General features: G+C 40.1%; 1 protein-coding gene across 2 annotated transcripts in view; it reads right to left on the bottom strand.

Moving 5' to 3' along the window:
- LOC149923010 (uncharacterized) overlaps window positions 1-26,363 on the bottom strand; it is a 173,785-nt gene that overhangs the window by 83,834 nt on the left and 63,588 nt on the right. Inside the window, exon 1 of one of the 2 annotated variants that reach the window (XM_090162944.1) lies at window positions 3,915-5,016. The exons of the other annotated variant lie outside the window; for it this stretch is intronic. Coding sequence (XP_090019070.1) covers window positions 3,915-4,932 — 1,018 coding nt within the window. The 5' untranslated portion in view covers window positions 4,933-5,016. Of the gene's footprint in view, window positions 1-3,914; window positions 5,017-26,363 lie in introns of those variants that run through there. 2 annotated transcript variants of the gene reach the window in all.

Below are 26,363 nucleotides of genomic sequence, written 5' to 3' on the forward strand. Positions count from 1 at the left end.
GTTTAATTTAGAATGTGCTGTGTAGGAAAAGAGCCAGCTTTTAGTTTAATTTAGAATGTGCTGTGTATGAAAATAGCCAGCTTTTAGTTTAATTTAGAATGTGCTGTGTATGAAAATAGCCAGCTTTTAGTTTAATTTAGAATGTGCTGTGTATGAAAATAGCCAGCTTTTAGTTTAATTTAGAATGTGCTGTGTATGAAAATAGCCAGCTTTTAGTTTAATTTAGAATGTGCTGTGTATGAAAAGAGCCAGCTTTTAGTTTAATTTAGAATGTGCTGTGTAGGAAAATAGCCAGCTTTTAGTTTAATTTAGAATGTGCTGTGTAGGAAAAGAGCCAGCTTTTAGTTTAATTTAGAATGTGCTGTGTATGAAAATAGCCAGCTTTTAGTTTAATTTAGAATGTGCTGTGTATGAAAAGAGCCAGCTTTTAGTTTAATTTAGAATGTGCTGTGTAGGAAAAGAGCCAGCTTTTAGTTTAATTTAGAATGTGCTGTGTATGAAAATAGCCAGCTTTTAGTTTAATTTAGAATGTGCTGTGTATGAAAATAGCCAGCTTTTAGTTTAATTTAGAATATGCTGTGTATGAAAAAAGCCAGCTTTTAGTTTAATTTAGAATGTGCTGTGTATGAAAAAATCCAGATTTTAGTTTAATTTAGAATGTGCTGGGATATGTAATGTTATTATCAAAAGTAAATAATATTTCACGTGTAAAATTATTTTGCGTCGATTTAAATTCCGTGACCGCGAGATAAAATTAATAAAATAACTTTTCCTTCTTGTTTACCGTTTCTTCCCAGTTCAACAATGCTTCTCCAGCTCCCCCACTTAAGAGAGCTAATTAATTTAACCATAGGCTTGACTGAACTATCTCAAGAACAAGCTGGGCAGTCGTCGTAGCAAATTGATGGAAATGATTATTAGTTTGAAATGGAATTCCTTGTTAAGTGAGAAGAGTGGTTAGGGACTCTTGGTTTGAGTGGTATTTTTGTCACTGCATCTGATTAATTCGAGTAGTTTTTTTCCCTTATAAACCCCCCCTTATCCGACGCCCACAACGTTAAGATCTTGGATGATTTTTTTTCTCGATGGCGAACGTGGAAAAGAAGCATTGAGTGAAAAATGGGCAACAGGGGTCTAGTAGACTCCGTGTTTTTTGTTTTTGTTTATTGTTTTAGTGATTTGTTACTGAGTGGTTATCGGCGATATTAAATTGAACTTTATAATAAATTAGGCATAGAATTTGGTAAAAAATTAAAATGTACCTAGAGGTTCTAAAACTGGCAGTTTGCGTGAGGTTAATGTATATTTGGATAGGCTTAAGTCCTAACATTACAAGAAGTTATCAGCGGGAGATTCGAATTTATGAGGGGGAAAATCCTCGATTTTACCAACTCAATCTCAAATTTCCGACTCACTTGCCGAAATGTTTCTTAGAATTCTTTTTCAAACCGAATAGTTCTTTACCTTAATTTTTTCTAAACTGACCAAAATCGTTATAAATAATTTTATATAAACAATAAATAATTATTATAAATCTGGCTAGTTGCTATTCGTCGTCTATATTTTCGATGGAACAATATAGTTTATGTTCTATTTGTTGGATGGAAAACATTTCATTGTCCAAGGAAATGCGTAGACTACTAAAAAAACAATATTTAAAAAATGATCAATTTCTAAAAATTTTAATTTCTTTTCGAAATTCACCTACTTAAATTGTATAAAAATAGTAAATCAGTTTCTAGGTATAATGGTATTTTTTCGAAATTACTTAAATTATATAAAAATAGTAAAACAGTTTCTAGGTCCGATGATATTTTTCGAAATTGTTTAAATTGTATAAAATAGTAATATTTACTGGGTATAATGGTATTTTTGCGAAATTTCTTAAATTGAATAAAATAGTAAAACATTTACTTGGCATAATGGTATTTTTCGAAATTACTTAAATTGTATAAAATAGTAATACATTTACTGGGTATAATGGTATTTTTTATCAAAATTACTTAAATTGTATAAAATAGTAAAATATTGCTAGGTTTAATGGTATTTTTTCGAAATTACTTAAATTGTATAAAATAGTAAATCAGTTACTAGGTATAATGGTATTTTTTCGAAATTACTTAAATTGAATAAAATAGTAAAACATTTACTAGGTATAATGGTATTTTTTCGAAATTACTTAAATTGAATAAAATAGTAAAACATTTACTAGGTATAATGGTATTTTTCGAAATTATTTGAAATTCTAATATGTCAATAATAATTTAAATTAATTTGGGTAGATCTAAGCAGCCGACACATCCTACGGAAATAGCGTTGGAGTCATGAACTATCTATTAACTTTCTCCCAGAAAATTTCCGTAGATCAAAGTTCACGGCTCTTGAGTAAACATTAGTGAGAATTCAGTAGTACAATGTAAACAAACGCCTTTCTAATCCTGTTAGATAGTTAATGAATAATCAATAGGTTTTTCTATAGAAAATAAAGAAGAGGAATAGCAAAGCTAATTTTCTCGAGGATTGAAAATTTTACCTAGAGGCTTACAAACATTCTCGAAAGTTAATAGCTCTAAGTACTCCGAGTAGATTAATAGACGAGGTGCTATTCCTTTTTTATATTTTCTATGGCTTTACTGATAAATAAATTCGCGCAAACTCGTGAATTAACTTTGTTATTTTTTAACACGCGCGATTCTTAATATTTTAAAGGTAAATGGCTCTTGCGATTTTCCGCACGTTCTGGAAATAAAAAAAAGGTTCCAAATTACCATCGAAAGTTAAAAAATCACGTGTCCCTGTCTACCAGAAGACTCTAATCCTACAAAAATAATGATGAAAAAAAAATTTCTTCAAAAGAGTAGTTTCCCATTATCTATGAACACCGCGCCGTTTGGAAATTTGGACGTTGGATTAGAGGTTTCAGACATTTACGGAATTATATTTCAATGCGTCAGGTTAAAAGTAGGAAGTTTTCTTGGTATTTGGTCTTAGACAATTTACCTTTATATTTGTCTACGAGAAATAGTTCCGAACGGAACTCATAGCACTTGCTAATCTGAAAAGTAGAACCTCCAGACTTTTAGCAGGTAATATTATTTACTTCGGTTATTAGTTTCATAATTTCGTTATGAAAAGTCTTATTAACACTAAATTGATGCGTTTAATTATAATTATTTAAAGTGCAAGTATCTTTTTAAATTGTTTGAAAAAAAGGAATAACGAGAAAAATATACCTACTGCCCCCTGTAGAAGTGTTCCTCACGCCGCGCACCACTGTACAAGGAGAAGTTAATTTACAGGGTTTGCTACTACTGTCGCCATCTTTACGTCGCCTTTAACCAATATTAAAGTTCGTCGTTGAAAAAAAAAATAATAAGTAGAGGTCGGGGACGGTTAATCATTATCCATGATTAAATTGATTTTGTTCGGGAAAAAAATGTAAACAAAGAAATTTACCGGTTAATATTTCGGAAAATGATTAAAAAACATGTATTCGTTTTTCCGATTAATTTTACAAATTTATCAAAAAATAAATCGGATAATACAGAAATATAAATTACTTGATCAAAAAGTTTTTCGAATAATGTTGAGAGCTTTATCTATTGAATAAAAGTTAACCATCCCCGACCTCTAATAATAAGATATTCATAAAAATAAACAGATATTTTTCTTTCTAAATTTAAACGTTTCGCAATTTAATTTGGAGGTTAATAAATAAAGTAGCTTCGAACCTATTTAAGAAATTTCGATGACGTTAATAAAAGTATAGTAACGAATATGTTTAAAGTCGCAAAAAACGTCAGACGAAATCGACAGCCCAAAAAAAAACCGTTTAGGTTGGAAGAAAATGGACGGAATTTGAAACTGAAATTGAAAGGTCGTCAGCGAAAAAGCGAATCAACGGAGGGACTCACCCAATTCATCAATAGCGGGTGACAGCGACAGAGTGACGGCCACCAGCATCACGCACATGACCAGAATGAAGATGCCGAAAGCGCCAACGATCAGCATGACCAGCCGGTGCTTGTCGCGTCCGAAGCCGCCCCTTCCTTCCGCGTCCCGAGTCCGGCCTCGCTTCGACTTCCCGGAAACGACCGTCGACGAAGAGACCCGAGAACTTCTTTGTCCGCGCCTCGGACAGCCGCCGCTGCCGGAAGAGCCAGTCCTCCGCCTCTCGGGACAGTCGCCCTGGCCGCTATGGCTGCTCAGAGAGCTCTCGCGTCTCTTCCGGTCGTCCTGGGAACATCGGTGCCTTTGTCCCGCGCTGTGACACTGGTGCACTTGGTGCTGGTGCATCGTGCTGCTGTGATGATGCGTCTCGTTGTGGGACGTGCGTCGGTGTCCTCCGCCGTCCCTGGAACTAGTCCGGCGGACCGTGTCCGACACGCGATTGGAGGACCTTCTGATGGTACGCGTTTCTTGATGGTGATGGTGGTAGCTGTCCGGATGTCTGGACGCGTCGCACGTTTCCCGTCTCCGTCGATGTCCCGAGAAATCCGAGTCGTCGTCACATTCACGGCCACGCTCGGGACAGGAACCTTTCCGGCTGCGATCTCGATTAGGATGGGACAGCGTATTGGAAGAAGATATTTGCATAGAATAACGGCGCGCCGGGCCGACTTTGTCTCCGGGCAACGCCAGGGTACAACATTTTCTCTGGAACGCGGCCGCCGCCGACGGACAGTCGCTGTGGTGGTGCGTCTGGTGATGCACCATGGCGGGCCCACCCCCGCACAAATGGGAGCCCAGACCCAACTTGGGTGGCAAAGGCGGCAAAATGTCCAACGTCCTCAAACTAGCCGCGCCGATATCGCAGCAAGAATCTTGAGCAACTTTTAAGATGATCCCGTCCTCGATACATTTCGACGTCACGACCTGTTTGGGGTCCGATTCCACGCGGTGAACGGTGGCCAAGGTGCGCTCCATCGTCATGTCCGCCGACAGCACCCTTAAGGTCACTTATATCGACAGGAGCGGGGACACCGCGCGCCGATCCACTTGCCAGGTCGCCTCATCCTTTACTGAGTCGCGTCTCCCGCTCGTTCGCGTAGCACGTTGCTATTTGACCAAAAATGCTTCATACTCGTGGTCGATGCGCGTAACTGAGAGCTAGTAGCCGCTATAGACTCGTTTCGCGCCTGCGCCCGCCTCTTCTCCTTAAGTCTTCGGAGTTCCGAGGGAAAGATCACTCGCTTCTCCTCCGCGCTCTCCATCCATCTGCTCGATTCAGCTTCGGCGAAAAAGAGCATCTTCGCGCGCTCTGTACTTTCCGAGAAACTTCTTCCTCTCGCGGAGAATAAGCTTCGAGAATTCATTTTTAAGAAAAGGAAGGACCATTCCATCCGTGAAATAGACTGACGGAAAGCTAGTAAAATGTTGGAAGAGTCCCTTCGAGAATGGTTTTTTGGAGGGCTAAAAAATTTAGAGTAAAAAATGCCGAAGGCCCGCGGCCTACAGATAAGAAAGGGAAACTATTTTCTGGCACGACTAAGCGATTGTAAAAACGTTTTCCAGACGTATACGTGCCATAGCTAGCGGTATATTTCAATTTACGTTGAATCGCGAAGTAGGCCACCATTCAAATCAGCTACGATATATTTCGGGTGGTGTATAGGCTGTACGCGTTCTACACCGGGTTTGGGATATTTTGTAACAGAGTTTCAAATCGAAATTTAATTTGTTGTTGTTTGCTATATTAGTGGACCGATAAAATTAATTTTTTAGGTTAAAATTAAATTGTCTGTTTTAGGGGAAATTATTTTTGCAATAGGTGCTTAAATAAATCTTCCTCCCAGAAAATCGTCAAGAAGTAATATTTCCGAGAGCCAGGACCCGCAAGGTATGGTTTATATAGTGCTTGTAGAAATAATGGAAACAGAACGTCGTGTTTTTGCCAAGCCTTAATATGTCAAAAAAAGCTACCTGGTTAAAAGGGAACGCTGGTTGCTGCCGTAAAGGTGAAATATTTCCATTATTTTAACAAGCACTATATAAACAGTGGATGAAAAAATTTGCGAATAAGTAAATTAGTCCATTAAATTAAAATATCTACTTATTCGCTAATTTTTTCATCCTTTGCATTGCAGTCCATAGGTGGTTCCTTTTAACACTATATAAACAGTGCCTTGCATGTCCTGGCTCTCAAAAATATTACTTCTTGGCGATTTCCTGGGGGGATAATTTATTGAAGCGTCTATTGAACAAAACCTTTACACTTTTTACGCGTTTCCAAATTACTCGTTACACTAATCACACTACACCATCAGTAGCGGCGAGGATTTTTGGGGAGGTAGGCCAACCATATGGAGGCCCCCCCACCACAATTTTTTTAAATCCGTCAACTTGGATTACTTAATTTTTTTAAGTAAGTGGTGCAATTTTTGGGTAAAATGGGTACGCGACGACAAAATTAGAACTAAAAAATAAACTACTGTCAAAGAAAAGATACTCGTTGGAAGGAATAAAAACAGCAGTGTCGTTAAGCGAATCACTCGAATTGATTATTGAAAAATTAATAAATAAATAAATTATTTATCAATCAAATTACAGAACTTTCTGATATTAAATAATTTGGAGGCCCCTACCAAAATTTCAAGTGGGCCCAGGCCTGCCCCGGCCTGTTGCAGGAGCCGCTACTGTACACCGTTAACTATTGGTAGCTTAGGTGTATTTGTGGTAACTCCTGCCTGCTAGTGTAGGAAATCGGAAAGAAAAACGTCTGATTGGTCCGCTGCCCGAATTAGGTTGGTTAATGCAGATCATTCCATTGATTATTTGGATAGGCAAGGACGTAGCCAGCGAGGGGGCCTGAGCCCCCCTCCCCCTCCCCCTCCCCCAAAAAATATCATTGTGCCCCTAGATAAAGTAAAACTTTTGAAACGCCTTGTTTTCGACACGGAGCAAACAAGAAATTAACGCTGCCAAGGACTAGCAGATCTAGCGAGCGCTATATTTAGTCTTTGTAGCGAAAAAGTAGTTTGCTCTCCAAAATGTCGGTTGGCAAACCTGAAACGTAGGTCATCCTTGGTTTTAAACTTTAAACGCGAAAGGCGGGCAAGGCTTAAGGTTTTTCAAAGCGTATTGAGATAATTATACGGAGATATCACCTTCACAATCACGATTATTGTTCATTACTATGTATATTTATCATAGCAAATAATAGTTTTAACATTTATTACCTTTCAAATGTAGAAATTGCCAAATTCAATCAAAACGAGGCGAGTCTCTCAAAATTTAAAATCCCCAGCAAAATCCGATGGGAATTCTACGAGCTAAAATGAAAAGAATCGTCCGCATTTTTCCAATGTTTTCTCCGCTACTGCTCGAGTACGAATCGAGGGGCTATCCAATCATTCCAATGTTTTCTCCGCTACTGCTCGCGTATGAATCGAGGGGCAATCCAATCATTCCAATGTTTTCTCCGCTACTGCTCGCGTATGAATCGAGGGGCTATCCAATCATTCCAATGTTTTCTCCGCTACTGCTCGCGTATGAATCGAGGGGCAATCCAATCATTCCAATGTTTTCTCCGCTACTGCTCGCGTATGAATCGAGGGGCTATCCAATCATTCCAATGTTTTCTCCGCTACTGCTCGCGTATGAATCGAGGGGCAATCCAATCATTCCAATGTTTTCTCCGCTACTGCTCGCGTATGAATCGAGGGGCTATCCAATCATTCCAATGTTTTCTCCGCTACTGCTCGCGTATGAATCGAGGGGCTATCCAATCATTCCAATGTTTTCTCCGCTACTGCTCGCGTATGAATCGAGGGGCTATCCAATCATTCCAATGTTTTCTCCGCTACTGCTCGCGTATGAATCGAGGGGCTATCCAATCATTCCAATGTTTTCTCCGCTACTGCTCGCGTATGAATCGAGGGGCTATCCAATCATTCCAATGTTTTCTCCGCTACTGCTCGCGTATGAATCGAGGGGCTATCCAATCATTCCAATGTTTTCTCCGCTACTGCTCGCGTATGAATCGAGGGGCTATCCAATCATTCCAATGTTTTCTCCGCTACTGCTCGCGTATGAATCGAGGGGCAATCCAATCATTCCAATGTTTTCTCCGCTACTGCTCGCGTATGAATCGAGGGGCAATCCAATCATTCCAATGTTTTCTCCGCTACTGCTCGCGTATGAATCGAGGGGCAATCCAATCATTCCAATGTTTTCTCCGCTACTGCTCGCGTATGAATCGAGGGGCTATCCAATCATTCCAATGTTTTCTCCGCTACTGCTCGCGTATGAATCGAGGGGCTATCCAATCATTCCAATGTTTTCTCCGCTACTGCTCGCGTATGAATCGAGGGGCAATCCAATCATTCCAATGTTTTCTCCGCTACTGCTCGCGTATGAATCGAGGGGCAATCCAATCATTCCAATGTTTTCTCCGCTACTGCTCGCGTATGAATCGAGGGGCAATCCAATCATTCCAATGTTTTCTCCGCTACTGCTCGCGTATGAATCGAGGGGCTATCCAATCATTCCAATGTTTTCTCCGCTACTGCTCGCGTATGAATCGAGGGGCAATCCAATCATTCCAATGTTTTCTCCGCTACTGCTCGCGTATGAATCGAGGGGCTATCCAATCATTCCAATGTTTTCTCCGCTACTGCTCGCGTATGAATCGAGGGGCTATCCAATCATTCCAATGTTTTCTCCGCTACTGCTCGCGTATGAATCGAGGGGCAATCCAATCATTCCAATGTTTTCTCCGCTACTGCTCGCGTATGAATCGAGGGGCAATCCAATCATTCCAATGTTTTCTCCGCTACTGCTCGCGTATGAATCGAGGGGCAATCCAATCATTCCAATGTTTTCTCCGCTACTGCTCGCGTATGAATCGAGGGGCTATCCAATCATTCCAATGTTTTCTCCGCTACTGCTCGCGTATGAATCGAGGGGCTATCCAATCATTCCAATGTTTTCTCCGCTACTGCTCGCGTATGAATCGAGGGGCAATCCAATCATTCCAATGTTTTCTCCGCTACTGCTCGCGTATGAATCGAGGGGCTATCCAATCATTCCAATGTTTTCTCCGCTACTGCTCGCGTATGAATCGAGGGGCTATCCAATCATTCCAATGTTTTCTCCGCTACTGCTCGCGTATGAATCGAGGGGCAATCCAATCATTCCAATGTTTTCTCCGCTACTGCTCGCGTATGAATCGAGGGGCTATCCAATCATTCCAATGTTTTCTCCGCTACTGCTCGCGTATGAATCGAGGGGCTATCCAATCATTCCAATGTTTTCTCCGCTACTGCTCGCGTATGAATCGAGGGGCAATCCAATCATTCCAATGTTTTCTCCGCTACTGCTCGCGTATGAATCGAGGGGCTATCCAATCATTCCAATGTTTTCTCCGCTACTGCTCGCGTATGAATCGAGGGGCTATCCAATCATTCCAATGTTTTCTCCGCTACTGCTCGCGTATGAATCGAGGGGCAATCCAATCATTCCAATGTTTTCTCCGCTACTGCTCGCGTATGAATCGAGGGGCTATCCAATCATTCCAATGTTTTCTCCGCTACTGCTCGCGTATGAATCGAGGGGCTATCCAATCATTCCAATGTTTTCTCCGCTACTGCTCGCGTATGAATCGAGGGGCAATCCAATCATTCCAATGTTTTCTCCGCTACTGCTCGCGTATGAATCGAGGGGCTATCCAATCATTCCAATGTTTTCTCCGCTACTGCTCGCGTATGAATCGAGGGGCTATCCAATCATTCCAATGTTTTCTCCGCTACTGCTCGCGTATGAATCGAGGGGCAATCCAATCATTCCAATGTTTTCTCCGCTACTGCTCGCGTATGAATCGAGGGGCTATCCAATCATTCCAATGTTTTCTCCGCTACTGCTCGCGTATGAATCGAGGGGCTATCCAATCATTCCAATGTTTTCTCCGCTACTGCTCGCGTATGAATCGAGGGGCAATCCAATCATTCCAATGTTTTCTCCGCTACTGCTCGCGTATGAATCGAGGGGCTATCCAATCATTCCAATGTTTTCTCCGCTACTGCTCGCGTATGAATCGAGGGGCAATCCAATCATTCCAATGTTTTCTCCGCTACTGCTCGCGTATGAATCGAGGGGCTATCCAATCATTCCAATGTTTTCTCCGCTACTGCTCGCGTATGAATCGAGGGGCAATCCAATCATTCCAATGTTTTCTCCGCTACTGCTCGCGTATGAATCGAGGGGCTATCCAATCATTCCAATGTTTTCTCCGCTACTGCTCGCGTATGAATCGAGGGGCTATCCAATCATTCCAATGTTTTCTCCGCTACTGCTCGCGTATGAATCGAGGGGCTATCCAATCATTCCAATGTTTTCTCCGCTACTGCTCGCGTATGAATCGAGGGGCAATCCAATCATTCCAATGTTTTCTCCGCTACTGCTCGCGTATGAATCGAGGGGCTATCCAATCATTCCAATGTTTTCTCCGCTACTGCTCGCGTATGAATCGAGGGGCAATCCAATCATTCCAATGTTTTCTCCGCTACTGCTCGCGTATGAATCGAGGGGCTATCCAATCATTCCAATGTTTTCTCCGCTACTGCTCGCGTATGAATCGAGGGGCTATCCAATCATTCCAATGTTTTCTCCGCTACTGCTCGCGTATGAATCGAGGGGCAATCCAATCATTCCAATGTTTTCTCCGCTACTGCTCGCGTATGAATCGAGGGGCTATCCAATCATTCCAATGTTTTCTCCGCTACTGCTCGCGTATGAATCGAGGGGCTATCCAATCATTCCAATGTTTTCTCCGCTACTGCTCGCGTATGAATCGAGGGGCAATCCAATCATTCCAATGTTTTCTCCGCTACTGCTCGCGTATGAATCGAGGGGCTATCCAATCATTCCAATGTTTTCTCCGCTACTGCTCGCGTATGAATCGAGGGGCAATCCAATCATTCCAATGTTTTCTCCGCTACTGCTCGCGTATGAATCGAGGGGCTATCCAATCATTCCAATGTTTTCTCCGCTACTGCTCGCGTATGAATCGAGGGGCAATCCAATCATTCCAATGTTTTCTCCGCTACTGCTCGCGTATGAATCGAGGGGCTATCCAATCATTCCAATGTTTTCTCCGCTACTGCTCGCGTATGAATCGAGGGGCTATCCAATCATTCCAATGTTTTCTCCGCTACTGCTCGCGTATGAATCGAGGGGCAATCCAATCATTCCAATGTTTTCTCCGCTACTGCTCGCGTATGAATCGAGGGGCTATCCAATCATTCCAATGTTTTCTCCGCTACTGCTCGCGTATGAATCGAGGGGCTATCCAATCATTCCAATGTTTTCTCCGCTACTGCTCGCGTATGAATCGAGGGGCTATCCAATCATTCCAATGTTTTCTCCGCTACTGCTCGCGTATGAATCGAGGGGCAATCCAATCATTCCAATGTTTTCTCCGCTACTGCTCGCGTATGAATCGAGGGGCTATCCAATCATTCCAATGTTTTCTCCGCTACTGCTCGCGTATGAATCGAGGGGCAATCCAATCATTCCAATGTTTTCTCCGCTACTGCTCGCGTATGAATCGAGGGGCTATCCAATCATTCCAATGTTTTCTCCGCTACTGCTCGCGTATGAATCGAGGGGCAATCCAATCATTCCAATGTTTTCTCCGCTACTGCTCGCGTATGAATCGAGGGGCTATCCAATCATTCCAATGTTTTCTCCGCTACTGCTCGCGTATGAATCGAGGGGCTATCCAATCATTCCAATGTTTTCTCCGCTACTGCTCGCGTATGAATCGAGGGGCTATCCAATCATTCCAATGTTTTCTCCGCTACTGCTCGCGTATGAATCGAGGGGCAATCCAATCATTCCAATGTTTTCTCCGCTACTGCTCGCGTATGAATCGAGGGGCTATCCAATCATTCCAATGTTTTCTCCGCTACTGCTCGCGTATGAATCGAGGGGCAATCCAATCATTCCAATGTTTTCTCCGCTACTGCTCGCGTATGAATCGAGGGGCTATCCAATCATTCCAATGTTTTCTCCGCTACTGCTCGCGTATGAATCGAGGGGCTATCCAATCATTCCAATGTTTTCTCCGCTACTGCTCGCGTATGAATCGAGGGGCAATCCAATCATTCCAATGTTTTCTCCGCTACTGCTCGCGTATGAATCGAGGGGCTATCCAATCATTCCAATGTTTTCTCCGCTACTGCTCGCGTATGAATCGAGGGGCTATCCAATCATTCCAATGTTTTCTCCGCTACTGCTCGCGTATGAATCGAGGGGCAATCCAATCATTCCAATGTTTTCTCCGCTACTGCTCGCGTATGAATCGAGGGGCTATCCAATCATTCCAATGTTTTCTCCGCTACTGCTCGCGTATGAATCGAGGGGCAATCCAATCATTCCAATGTTTTCTCCGCTACTGCTCGCGTATGAATCGAGGGGCTATCCAATCATTCCAATGTTTTCTCCGCTACTGCTCGCGTATGAATCGAGGGGCAATCCAATCATTCCAATGTTTTCTCCGCTACTGCTCGCGTATGAATCGAGGGGCTATCCAATCATTCCAATGTTTTCTCCGCTACTGCTCGCGTATGAATCGAGGGGCTATCCAATCATTCCAATGTTTTCTCCGCTACTGCTCGCGTATGAATCGAGGGGCTATCCAATCATTCCAATGTTTTCTCCGCTACTGCTCGCGTATGAATCGAGGGGCAATCCAATCATTCCAATGTTTTCTCCGCTACTGCTCGCGTATGAATCGAGGGGCTATCCAATCATTCCAATGTTTTCTCCGCTACTGCTCGCGTATGAATCGAGGGGCAATCCAATCATTCCAATGTTTTCTCCGCTACTGCTCGCGTATGAATCGAGGGGCTATCCAATCATTCCAATGTTTTCTCCGCTACTGCTCGCGTATGAATCGAGGGGCTATCCAATCATTCCAATGTTTTCTCCGCTACTGCTCGCGTATGAATCGAGGGGCAATCCAATCATTCCAATGTTTTCTCCGCTACTGCTCGCGTATGAATCGAGGGGCTATCCAATCATTCCAATGTTTTCTCCGCTACTGCTCGCGTATGAATCGAGGGGCTATCCAATCATTCCAATGTTTTCTCCGCTACTGCTCGCGTATGAATCGAGGGGCAATGCAATCATTCCAATGTTTTCTCCGCTACTGCTCGCGTATGAATCGAGGGGCTATCCAATCATTCCAATGTTTTCTCCGCTACTGCTCGCGTATGAATCGAGGGGCAATCCAATCATTCCAATGTTTTCTCCGCTACTGCTCGCGTATGAATCGAGGGGCTATCCAATCATTCCAATGTTTTCTCCGCTACTGCTCGCGTATGAATCGAGGGGCTATCCAATCATTCCAATGTTTTCTCCGCTACTGCTCGCGTATGAATCGAGGGGCTATCCAATCATTCCAATGTTTTCTCCGCTACTGCTCGCGTATGAATCGAGGGGCTATCCAATCATTCCAATGTTTTCTCCGCTACTGCTCGCGTATGAATCGAGGGGCTATCCAATCATTCCAATGTTTTCTCCGCTACTGCTCGCGTATGAATCGAGGGGCTATCCAATCATTCCAATGTTTTCTCCGCTACTGCTCGCGTATGAATCGAGGGGCAATCCAATCATTCCAATGTTTTCTCCGCTACTGCTCGCGTATGAATCGAGGGGCTATCCAATCATTCCAATGTTTTCTCCGCTACTGCTCGCGTATGAATCGAGGGGCTATCCAATCATTCCAATGTTTTCTCCGCTACTGCTCGCGTATGAATCGAGGGGCAATCCAATCATTCCAATGTTTTCTCCGCTACTGCTCGCGTATGAATCGAGGGGCTATCCAATCATTCCAATGTTTTCTCCGCTACTGCTCGCGTATGAATCGAGGGGCTATCCAATCATTCCAATGTTTTCTCCGCTACTGCTCGCGTATGAATCGAGGGGCAATCCAATCATTCCAATGTTTTCTCCGCTACTGCTCGCGTATGAATCGAGGGGCTATCCAATCATTCCAATGTTTTCTCCGCTACTGCTCGCGTATGAATCGAGGGGCAATCCAATCATTCCAATGTTTTCTCCGCTACTGCTCGCGTATGAATCGAGGGGCAATCCAATCATTCCAATGTTTTCTCCGCTACTGCTCGCGTATGAATCGAGGGGCTATCCAATCATTCCAATGTTTTCTCCGCTACTGCTCGCGTATGAATCGAGGGGCTATCCAATCATTCCAATGTTTTCTCCGCTACTGCTCGCGTATGAATCGAGGGGCAATCCAATCATTCCAATGTTTTCTCCGCTACTGCTCGCGTATGAATCGAGGGGCTATCCAATCATTCCAATGTTTTCTCCGCTACTGCTCGCGTATGAATCGAGGGGCAGTCCAATCATTCCAATGTTTTCTCCGCTACTGCTCGCGTATGAATCGAGGGGCTATCCAATCATTCCAATGTTTTCTCCGCTACTGCTCGCGTATGAATCGAGGGGCTATCCAATCATTCCAATGTTTTCTCCGCTACTGCTCGCGTATGAATCGAGGGGCTATCCAATCATTCCAATGTTTTCTCCGCTACTGCTCGCGTATGAATCGAGGGGCTATCCAATCATTCCAATGTTTTCTCCGCTACTGCTCGCGTATGAATCGAGGGGCTATCCAATCATTCCAATGTTTTCTCCGCTACTGCTCGCGTATGAATCGAGGGGCAGTCCAATCATTCCAATGTTTTCTCCGCTACTGCTCGCGTATGAATCGAGGGGCTATCCAATCATTCCAATGTTTTCTCCGCTACTGCTCGCGTATGAATCGAGGGGCAGTCCAATCATTCCAATGTTTTCTCCGCTACTGCTCGCGTATGAATCGAGGGGCAATCCAATCATTCCAATGTTTTCTCCGCTACTGCTCGCGTATGAATCGAGGGGCTATCCAATCATTCCAATGTTTTCTCCGCTACTGCTCGCGTATGAATCGAGGGGCTATCCAATCATTCCAATGTTTTCTCCGCTACTGCTCGCGTATGAATCGAGGGGCAATCCAATCATTCCAATGTTTTCTCCGCTACTGCTCGCGTATGAATCGAGGGGCTATCCAATCATTCCAATGTTAGAAATTTCAGATTTCAAGTTATTTCAAGATTTAATTGATTAAAGTTATTAAAGCTACTAAATTTACGTGATTTCACCGCTGAATTGTGCACCTGAAGTCCCTCGGTATTAATTTATCGAGAGGACTATACTTTCTGTCCACATATCGCCTTAACAAATCTGTATCAATCCGAATACCTCCAGTTCGAAATCGAGTCGTTTCACGATTTTGGGCGAGTTAGAGGCTTTTTTTTATTACATATAGGCTTTTGGTAAACATAATCAATAAAAATATCCTATTCACATAGTATATTTAGTTAAGTCCAATTGTCCAAACTATATTATTTACTTTCGTGTACCCTGCTTTGTTATATTAGTATCACTTCCACCATTTGAAGTTGAAAGTCTTAGCTGTAGCAGAAACAATAATATGGCCCGTAATCAAGTAGAAATATTGATTGGACTATACTAAGTACCAACTTTCCCGTAGTAATGAGTATTTATGCTATTGTACGGTGTCGTCGTTTATTCAGTTTTACCCAAGTATACTAACTGTGGCTTTTTTCACTTTATTCCCTCCGTGAACGTTCTAGGTTTCAGAATAATAGAACGTTCTCAATTTGTTCTCAGTTTGTACCAATTTAGTTTCGCTATCGACTCGCGTGAGATTTATCAAGTCAGCGTAAGTCCAGGTATGGATAAATTTGTGGTAAAAACACAAAGAAATAAATACCAAACCAATAATGTATTTATTTATACCTAGGGAGAATGTCTATGTCGAGACGGTTTTTAGCCTTTCTCTCAATCCACCCGTTGGTCCCCCCAGTACGCTCCTCCGCTTAAAATAAAACGAATAGTCCCGGTATTTCATTGGCTGCTTAAAATTTACGTCACCTAACGCGATGGTAATCAAACGCCGGTGACGTTTTGTCTTTCCCCCCGCGCGAGACGGGGGAAAGGCGTTCAACGCGCCCGGCGATTGTCGCAACATAATCATTCTTCCTAATAATAAATAAATACATTCTTGACCAAACTAAGGTGATTTACGTTTTATATAAATTTAATTTATATCTATTTAAACCACGTGTTTCAATGTAAAACGCCATTGTGGCCAGTGTGAACCTTCAAGCTCATTTTAAAGTAGTTATAGGCTCATAAGTCTTAGGAAATAATTTGATTTTTAAGGGTGAACCCTTAGGAATTTGCCCAGCCCCCCTCAACTGGAAAATCCTGGTTTCGTTTGATTAAATCCTAATTAAATATGATTAAATAACAAATGTATTAAATTTTAGGCTCTTCGGGCTAATGCAAACAAAATAACACTTTTAGGAATTATGGGCGTCATGGTCTAATTTACCCGCAACACGAGAGTGGGTGGAGTTATTGTTATAAATAGGTTCTTGGTTACAGTCTTAACACAGTCTATATCCTTAAACATTTTTTTATTGAAACTATTTCGACCAAATGAAAAAATTACCCAATTAATTGAAACTGATTTATTCCGAAATTAGATCACTTTATTTTTTAAATCATAGAGCCGAATTGTTAGTAGTTATGGAGAGTACAAATCAGCAGTAGGAAAAGACATAATTGGAAAAGCATGTTTAAAACTAAATTAGGAAAAGCAAACCTATAATTGCATCAAGGCAAGTCAACCCTGTAAAGTCCGCTTTGCTAAATTTATCGATTCGCGAAAGTATCCAGAGTTTTAAAACCAAGTTTCGCGACCCCAACTCCTCCCCTTCCCTTCCTTTCTCCGTTGTCAAAACTCTCAATTACGCGGGCTCCCAAATGAGCTGGAAAACAGCGGGCTAATGAGGAGGGATTTCGGAAACGGGGTCTCACCTCACCGGCTACCGCAGTCAAACGCGAAGAGTACCAACCCTAGTCTTTGACGAAACAATCACTTAACCATCGAATAAAATGCTCGGACCACCGAGTGCAAAAATAAACGAAAGATTTACTTACAACCGCCCCAAAATCGACACTTTGAAACTTTGAAAAATAACAAGTTTCAGTTGAGCTAAATATATACACACGCACTAAATAAATTGAATTATCATCGACAATCAGAAAGTGAAATCTAGTCGGCGGGGTGAAGCGATTTATCACCTTTTCGACCGCTATGACGTTTTGAAAAGGCGAGGCCAAACCCAAGAAATGAAGTGGAAGGAAAAACAGGCGGCGAAGAAGCCATCTAGGAGGAGAGAAGAGAGGGACTACCCCCTTTTAATAAATTGCAGAGGGAGCAAAATAAAAGCAATCAATAGATGTCGACTAATACGCAGTGCATCGGCGGCTGTCAAAAAGAATCCCAACTTACTCCAAATATTGGCGACCATAAAAACCAGGGCGCGTACCCCACTTAGCACCTTGGGCTCATCAATCGTCTTAAACCCCCCTTTTCCCGCCCTCCGGTAAACTAGCAAACGTCAAAAGTGCGCTATGTTTGAACGAACCAGAGCAGATTTATGAGCCAACCTACTAGCTAACACCCGAATCTTGTATCGCGTTGTAGAACAATTTTTCCGATTAAATTATATTTTGAGATATCTGCTCCAGGAGGTGGCCCCAAAATGAAGATTGTAATTTTTTTCAGCGTTCAAGGCGTCCTTGGTTTTGTTTTCCGGTTGGTGCGTCATTGCATTAAGATATTAAACGGTCTTTTTACTCTTGGCCAGTTCTTAGGGATGACCTTAGCTTTGATTTATACCCAATCTTGGGTTTGGTCGTTATCATTCGGAAATGTAATGATATCAAGTATAACCTTGGCAAATATTAGTGTTGTAAGTCGAAACATTTTCCGGAAAATGATCGAGGCCTTTTTTCCGGAAAATGTTGACTATTTTTCCCAAAAATAAAGAAAATTTTCTCTATTTTTCCAAAAAAATAAAGAAAATTTTCCCTATTTTTCCGAAAAATATATTGTTTGCAAATTGAAATAAAGCATCATTTTCGCCTCATTTTTTCGAATCTAAAAGTAAAACCAAGAATGTATTTATTTATACTTACTCAGGGAGAATGAATATGTCGAGACTATCGACGGACACGTTGAGGCCCGAACCCCGTCACGTTAAGGGGGGGAGGAATAGGAAAAAAGGAGGCGGTCTTATTTTTTGCGTCCTCGCAGCAGCGTTAATCGCGTCGAAAAACGTAATTGTTAAGAACCAATGAGATTGCAGTATTATTTGATTTTATTAAAACGGAGGAGCATACCGGGGGCCCCAACGGGTGGGATTGGAGAAACGCTAAAAATAATCTCGACATAATCATTCTCTCTGAGTATAAATAAATACATTCTTGGTAAAACTAAACCTCTAGACTAGTTTAAACTGATTAACAATGTAATACTATTAATGTTTTGTAGTAGGTATGTTTACTGATATTAGACATTTTATATCGATAAAAAGTTCAAAAAATTAAAAACCCTTAAAAAGTAATTTATGTTTCATTTTTTTATTTTTCTGGAAAATTAACAACACTAGCAAATATATTCATTGTTGAAAGATTGTTAAGATGGTATCAACGGATGATCAAAAGCCAAAAACCTGATAAAAAGAGCAAAAAGAAGCCAAGTTTCCGTCCCATTTCGGAAGCTAATAAAACGTACCCTAGCGACAATCTTAATTCGTTTCGGTTCAACGTGTTCCTAACAATTACAAAGCTATACGGAACTCGAGCTTCTTTATTAACGCTCCGGTGGTTACTCCGCTATAACTTTTGGGGGGATCGAGTCCCTGGGACCGGGACAAAAGTCCCCGTATAAGCCGAGTAAGTAGCGCCGAAAAAAGGCAAATAAAAAAGTCAGGGCCAAAACCTTTTAACACAATTATACGGCGTAGTGAACGAAATACGGACGCGCGGGAACAGGGCCTTAAAGACGCGACAAAAAAAGCTAATTAACTAGCGTAGCTTTTCCGTTCTTGTTTTTCGTCTGCACTGGCTCAGAATAGGAAATCAACGGATGCGAAAAAGAGTCGCCGAAGGAAGTTCCGAAGTTGCTCTATCTAAGCTTCCGTTTTTTTTTGCACTTAAAAAAAATTGATTTTTTTTTGTCCCCAGTTTTTCGGTTTCCTCATTTTTATTTTTCATATATTTTTTTTCAATAAAGTGAAACGAAAATATAAAGTTGAGGATACGAAAAATATATTTTTTTGTACGTCTCGAAGTACGTATGGTCAGTGAAATAATTGACGTCTTTAAACGGAACTTAGCGAACGATTTGTTAAGAAAGTGACAATCATCGAACCGACCAAAGAAGTCAAAACCGTCTTATCGATTGAACAATTAGAGATTGTCCTTAACTTAAAGAAAAAGCGGGGGTTTCGATATTAGCGCGCGAGAGAGAGAGAGCGATTCTTCAAAGTGGCGACCCAATAAAAGCGGCGAGCGCGCGTCCTGACGAATAAGTTGGACATGGAAGTAATAAAAATTGTCTTGAAAAATGACTTCTTTTGAAATATGGAGCTGTCCCAGCTTTTTAAGAAAAGCTTTAGTAGAAAAGGAAAACTATTTATCAAAGGGCGTTCTACCAGAAAACAAAAGCAAGCTAGGAACTATATTTTGCCTCTCTCCATAGCGGTATCACTACGCGACGCTCCACTCAACCTTGGAGCTTATCATCGCGAGATTGTATAAAAACCGAAATGAAAAAAAAATGAAATATGGCGAGCTTGGCGTCAATCGTTCCAAATTGCTCCGTAAAACTTTTAGCCACATTGAAATAACTAACGTTTAAATTGAAACGTTACTGGAGTTATGTCTTAACTACCAAAAAAGGAATTTTACAATCGAGATGTATTTATTTACTTATATATACTTCTAAAGAATGACTGTGTTGAGAAGGAATCACGTCAGAAGAAACTTGGATTAATTAACGCATAGCGATATTCCGGTTTAACAAAAACCTGGAAACCTATGCTAATGGCGCTCTAGCGGCGAGAAAATGCAAAGCTATATCCTTTTTTTTTATTCAAGGAAGAAAGGGCTGATTGAGTCTGAGAAGACCGCGAGCCCGACGAAACACCATCTGATTAATCAGGGCGAGATATGTGTAACGGCCACGCCAACGGGGGGATACGTGGGGACAGGGGTGGGGACACCCGTGGCGGAAGTATTCCGACCACCCGTTGGGCAATTGGTAGTCGTCCTCACACGACCATCCACAATCTCTGCCTCCCGGGAGCCTGGGATTACAGGAGTGAGCCACTATTCCCGGCTAAAGCTATATCTAAGCAAGTGCGAAAAATAGGGCACAAATATATTCGGAAAGTAGGGACACCTTGCGTTTATTTTTTAAACTAGTTTTGGCGTCCAAGTTGAAAGTAGATATATTAATGGGGGCGTTATTTACGTAGAAAAAAATGTGCCCGGTTTTTCACGCATGCGCAGACGTTGTTACGCCTATCTTCCCCGATAGAGCGCCGTTAGCACAGGGAATTTCAATGGGACTGGAATATTCCTACGCGTTAATTAATCCAAGGAAGAACTAAAGGCCTGTTGCAAAAATATGCTTGACAAGGATTCGACCATAGAAGTTATATTGTCCAATCCTAGACAAATATACTTTTGAAACAGGCTCTAATAAAACTGTTAATAATAATAATCAGCTAGGCTAATACCCAAGTCATCTAGTTTTAAAGTCATTGTATCAGGTAGCCGGGTGACAAGGCCTAGGAGGATGGTGACAAGCCGTTCATAGCACGCCAGCCAACAGCTCCCTACACTAACTATTACCATAAGCCTATCATAAGGTAACCATAAGCAAGGGTCTAAGCCAAATTATTGACGATCACATACCCGTCATTAAGAGGTACTCAAAATCTGCACCTCCTAGTGGCTACGTCCTCATCTATATATATTTCTGAAAAACATTACGAATGCGCGCAATCTGTGCGCGAACGTTTTTAAACTGAGAACCAGGCGGGAGAAGACTCCGCCGCGAGCCCTTAGCACCGTAGCCAAGGCTTAATCACAATTTTATCGCTTTAAAACTTAAAATCAACACTTATCTTTGCAAAACGATTCATCAGAACCTAAAACTGGCTATTAGAAATAAGAGTTGTGTTTCTAAAAGTATTTATTTTGCAAATTTGAGATTTAGATTTATCAACCCGAGCGTGGCTGTTCTACCAAGAAAGATAATATTTTATACGTATAAATTTTTAAAAAGAAGACAACGCCGTTACACCATTGGCCCCTATGGTGGACCTTTATTTATGGTGACCTTTAACTTCGACACGTTTTCATGGAAGGGAAAACTAAAACACTCAGTGGAAAACCATTTTATCCAGTGGGAAAAGTGCTTGCAAGCTCAATTACGCGGAATTACCAGCTAGAAGTTATTAAAACAAAAATGCTTTTACTAAAGGCGTTTAAAAGCAGATTTAAGGTAGGCGACTAAGTTGGGGCCTATAAAGGATCAGATATTAATGATATTTGAGATTTAGAGATATTTTTTGGGAATAATTAAAAAAATAAAATTTATTTTAGTTTATTTCATAAATGTTTGAAAATAATTGTAGTCAATTTTCGTCACCTTTTCGTAAATTGATGTACATATTTATCAGTTGGAAATGTATATATTTTAAAACCCTTTGCTTAAATTTGAGCCTTGAAACCGTAATACTAAATTGATAAAATATTAAATTGTAAAGGAGTGTGTGTGTACGTTCAAGGTTTATATTTTGGAGAAACTCTTCAAACTCAGTTTGTAGCTAGCACGCTAATTTACCAAAATCTATGCGTGCGCCCTCTTTTTGTGGTCGTCGAAAACTAGATAGGTAGCGCATAACCTTACCTAGGCTGCGTAAAGTAACTAGTCATCGAAGCCGCGCTGAGCCCATGAAAGTTGTTGAACTACTTATCGAACTTCCGGTTGTAACATCATGATTGCCAACGCTGAGCAGTCGCAGTCATCGTCTTGGAACCCCGATGATTTCCGAAATCATTGGTTCCTTTGTAAAAATCGCCTGTCTTCAACGCAGTTCAACAACTTATGACGTTGTGAGCGCTGAAATTTGAAAACCATCAATGATTCCGCGCTGGTTTTACAAAAGGTTTACTTAACGCAGCCCCAGATAAGCAGACTCTATAGATTTCAGTTATGAAAAGTTTATTTTGGACCCTATTGTTTGTGACATTCGGGAAGTTGTCGTCTGCTACACTGTCGTAACCCAATAGAAGACTTCCAGCAGGTTTGTGTAATAAGCGTTTACTTTTAATGCGTTTTAATAACAGGGGTTTATTATGTATTTAATAGAAATTGTGTATAATTAAAAAGTTAAGGAGTTTGAAACGTTATATTCAAAGGAATTTTCGTCCATAAGTTTACTTTATAAATTATGTAACAGAACTTCATTTAAATGTAGGTATGTGTTGAAGTTATATGAAGTTACAGAGCTAATTTTAAACGTCTGGCACTTTAAAATAATTTATATATCGTTTCTGTTTAATATTTTTTTAATAATATTTCATTTTGAAATACATGTTACAAATTAATTGGTGTTATTAAAGAATAGTTTTTTTAATTTGAGGTTTTTTTTGTATTTTACTAGCAATCTGTAGCTTCGACTAGTTGGGTACAGCGTTGCCAGACGTACGATAATTATCGCACAGTACGATAATTCCATCGAAATTTTTAGGGCGTACTATAATTTTCATGGCGTACGATATCGTACCATTATTTCGATAATTCTGCCTCGACGTACGATAATGTACGATAATTTTCAAATTTTTTGAAAACCTACGAACGATTTAAATTTTATTATTTTACTTAAAAATCAATGATATACATTTTCTTCCGAACGTCTTGCATAGTCCTGAGTGTGAGTTTATTACCGTTTTATTATACAATTTTAAACATATTAAGTTCAGTTAATAATGATAATAGGCATTTTGTTTATTTCCCTGAAATAAAACTCCTGTAGTGCTTTAAAAAAATCATCTAAATTTAACGCATTTATGTATGAATTCAAATTTAGCGTCAAAAAGAAATCTGCGATAATTTTCCAGAAAAAACGATAATTTTTTGGCCTAGATACGATAATTTCAGATTTTCGATCTGGCAACGCTGGTTGGGTACCTGCTCGGAACGTCGTAGGTATACCTTGGAGTAGAGAAGTTGACTGGAGGGGAAATTCCCATATCTGTAGCATTGAGTCTCTTCCCCCATCAATTCGGCCTAGGCCCTCCCAGCATGCACTGCGTTTTTGGTAGGGGCCTACGTTTTACCTTACTCTAGCGACGAACAAGAGAGTTATTTCCAAGAGTGTTGTGAATATTTGATCTTGATTTTATAGAACCAAGGCCGAACAAACCGTTAGAGGTTTGAATGGCAAATTTGTAACATGTTTTAAAGACGGTATTATATAGTTTAGCCATTGACATTATAATTGTTCATAACTAATACAATCGGAAATAAAAAATTCATTCTAAACTACTCCAAGCTTCAAAACTAAAGCATGGCGAATATTTACAATTTTATTTCAATAAAAACCCGAATGAGGGCGACACTAAGGCGCCCCTACCGCGGAGCAAAGGATTCTGGGTAACGTTGAGATTACAGACTTCCCACCCTCTTTTCCCTTCCAGTCAACTTCTCTACTCCCCGCCTTTAAACGACCGCCATGACGTAAATTTCACGTGACAGATCACGAGGCAAAATAATCACGTGACCGCCATGTGTGTCTTAATATCATGGCCGACCGATTAGCGTTACCAGGGCAACGAACACAGGCCGCACCCGCGAGCTAGCTACGAATTATGTTAAACGCTTTGTATTCCTTTATGTGAAAACTTATGAGTGATCATCAATCAATTTTCAATTAATTGTTTGCATTTGTTGATACTTTTTGGAATTTTGATATTCCATAAAAAAATTCAATTTCGAAACACTCGTTACCTTCCTTCCTAAATGTATTTTACAAAGTAACTCTTATACCAAAAATATTGTACCTGAAAACTCCATACCCTGAAGAATATTATATTTCTTTGTTTTATATAGATTAGTTTTAGTTATTAGTCACAAGAAAAATAACAGGCAACATATCGAAGTTAAATGCCGTTATTTAAAACATAATCCTTTACAATTTAATATTTTATCAATTTACTACTACGGTTCCAAGGCTCAAATTTAATCAAAGGGGTTTTAAAATATATACATTTTCATCTGATAAATATGTGCATCGATTTACGAAAAGGCGACGTAAATTGACTACAGTTATTTTCAAACATTTATGAAATAAACTAAAATATACTTAATTTTTGAAACCCAGAATATTTAGAAACTTGAAAAATTCCAGTGAAATTTTAAATACATTAAAAAAATTGTGAGAGTTTAGAATGAATAATATATCTCCCTCTCTAGCTCTCAGGCTAAAATATCAGTTCACTCGAAAACAGTGAAAAAACCTGAGAATCGAGAAAAACGGTTTTTAGTACACTATCAACCTTGTTTGCCTCGAAGTTATTTTTAAGTAATCAAAAGATTAAATTAAAGTGAATTAATTTTAAGTTTAAGATTAATAGATTTATCTCAAGTAATAATTAAGCGTACTTAATTGGATTTGGGTACATTTGTTCGAATTTCATTCGTCCGAACGGTGGTACAAATGTCCGAATGATCATTTGTCCGAATGCCGGAAAACAGGATCGTATGTCCGAAAACGTATTTCATTTGCCCGAAAAATTTATTACAACTTTGTTGGTGATTTAGTCGTTCAAATTATGTTAACTTTCCTGGCGAATTTCATTTGTTCGAATAATCGTTTGTCCGTTTTTTCGAACATTAGGAATTTGTTGTTTTTTTTTAAATATTGTTAATATAAGAAAATAGTAACATTAACGTGAACCTAACCTAACCTAACCTAAAAAATCCACTAAATTCAACGCAATTTCCACTTACTAACAAACAACGATATTTACAATGTAGTTTTTTATTTTTTATTCTTGCACTTAAAAAAATCCAGACCAAAAAAACAGCAATAAGAAATACTAATTTAGCGACAGAATTCGTACAAGTGATGCTACCGATTCGGACGAATGAAACAAACAAGTTGTCCAATTCGAACAATTGAAACATTTGTTATCTCGGCGGTTCGGACGATTGAAATTGGAACAAATGTACCTACGCCACTGAATTGGCCTAGCAAGCGAAGCAAGATAACTAGGTTTGTAAGTTCAGTCATTTCTCTATCATTTCTAATATCTTTTCACTCGCTTGGCCCAAATGTTGTATAGTAGATTCAACTAATTCCTTGTAAATAAGTAAGGGCTATTAACCCTTAAAACGTTAAAATCTTTACAGGATTACGCTTGAAGGATAAAAACTTTATTGACATGGAAATGTACTCCATATTCCATATATTTTATCCCAGAAATTAAAATTTTTAAAATGATTTACGTACATTTACCTAAAACACAATTTTATACATAAAAATAAAAAGTTTAAAATTTAACCACTTCATTTGAATTTGAAGCAAAATTCTTCCACTTATTTGAATTTTAAATAATTAGTTTTCTTGAAAGATTTAAATATGTCGACAGTGAACCTAGAATGTATGAACTAGTTGAATTTTATGGGTTAATTGTTTCTACGAAAACAGAGGCTTAAAGGATTAAGACAGATTACAATTAAATTAAAAACGGTGATGTTAATTATGATCTAAAAATATTTAATTAGGTATCAATAAAGAAAGTGCAACAAAAAATTTCCATAACAAATGGTCTATTCCTTCTGTAAAGTGCGAACAAAAAGGTCCACTCGTTAAATTGGAATCGGACTAAATTTTATTTTTGCATTTTGTGGCGGAGCTAATATAGGCGCGAGTTTAAAGCCTTCTACGTCAAAAATATTACACTATGGCAACATATAGTCAAATCTATTTATCTATTGTCAACTAACCTTCGTTAAGTAATTCAATTCTATTACGCTTCCCGTTGAAGTCGACAGTAGTGATTAAGGTTGTTAGCTTCCGTAGTATACTGATTATTGAGCATTAAAAATGCTTAGTAAAAAGTAAGAAGTCTTTTAATTTTTCAGCGGTCCGACTATCAACTTTCCTGCCTTTGGCTGTACCAATTTCCCCCCTAGAAATTTTTGCTGTTTCTTCTTGATAAAGGTGACCTAACCTCTCAATTTTGTTTTACTACGAGTTGACGACCATAAGTGAAACAAAGCTTATGTCACGTCGTATTCTCCTAACGATATTTTTCTACTAAACTGGGGTCCTTTTTACCTCAAACTATATAAATCAAAACATACTTAAGGTCAGAGCTTTCCGACTAAAGTCACCTGGGAA

The sequence above is a fragment of the Leiobunum rupestre genome, chromosome 11 (genome assembly GCF_980474605.1).
Source record: "Leiobunum rupestre chromosome 11, qqLeiRupe1.1.hap1, whole genome shotgun sequence".
In the NCBI taxonomy this organism is placed as follows: domain Eukaryota; kingdom Metazoa; phylum Arthropoda; class Arachnida; order Opiliones; family Sclerosomatidae; genus Leiobunum; species Leiobunum rupestre.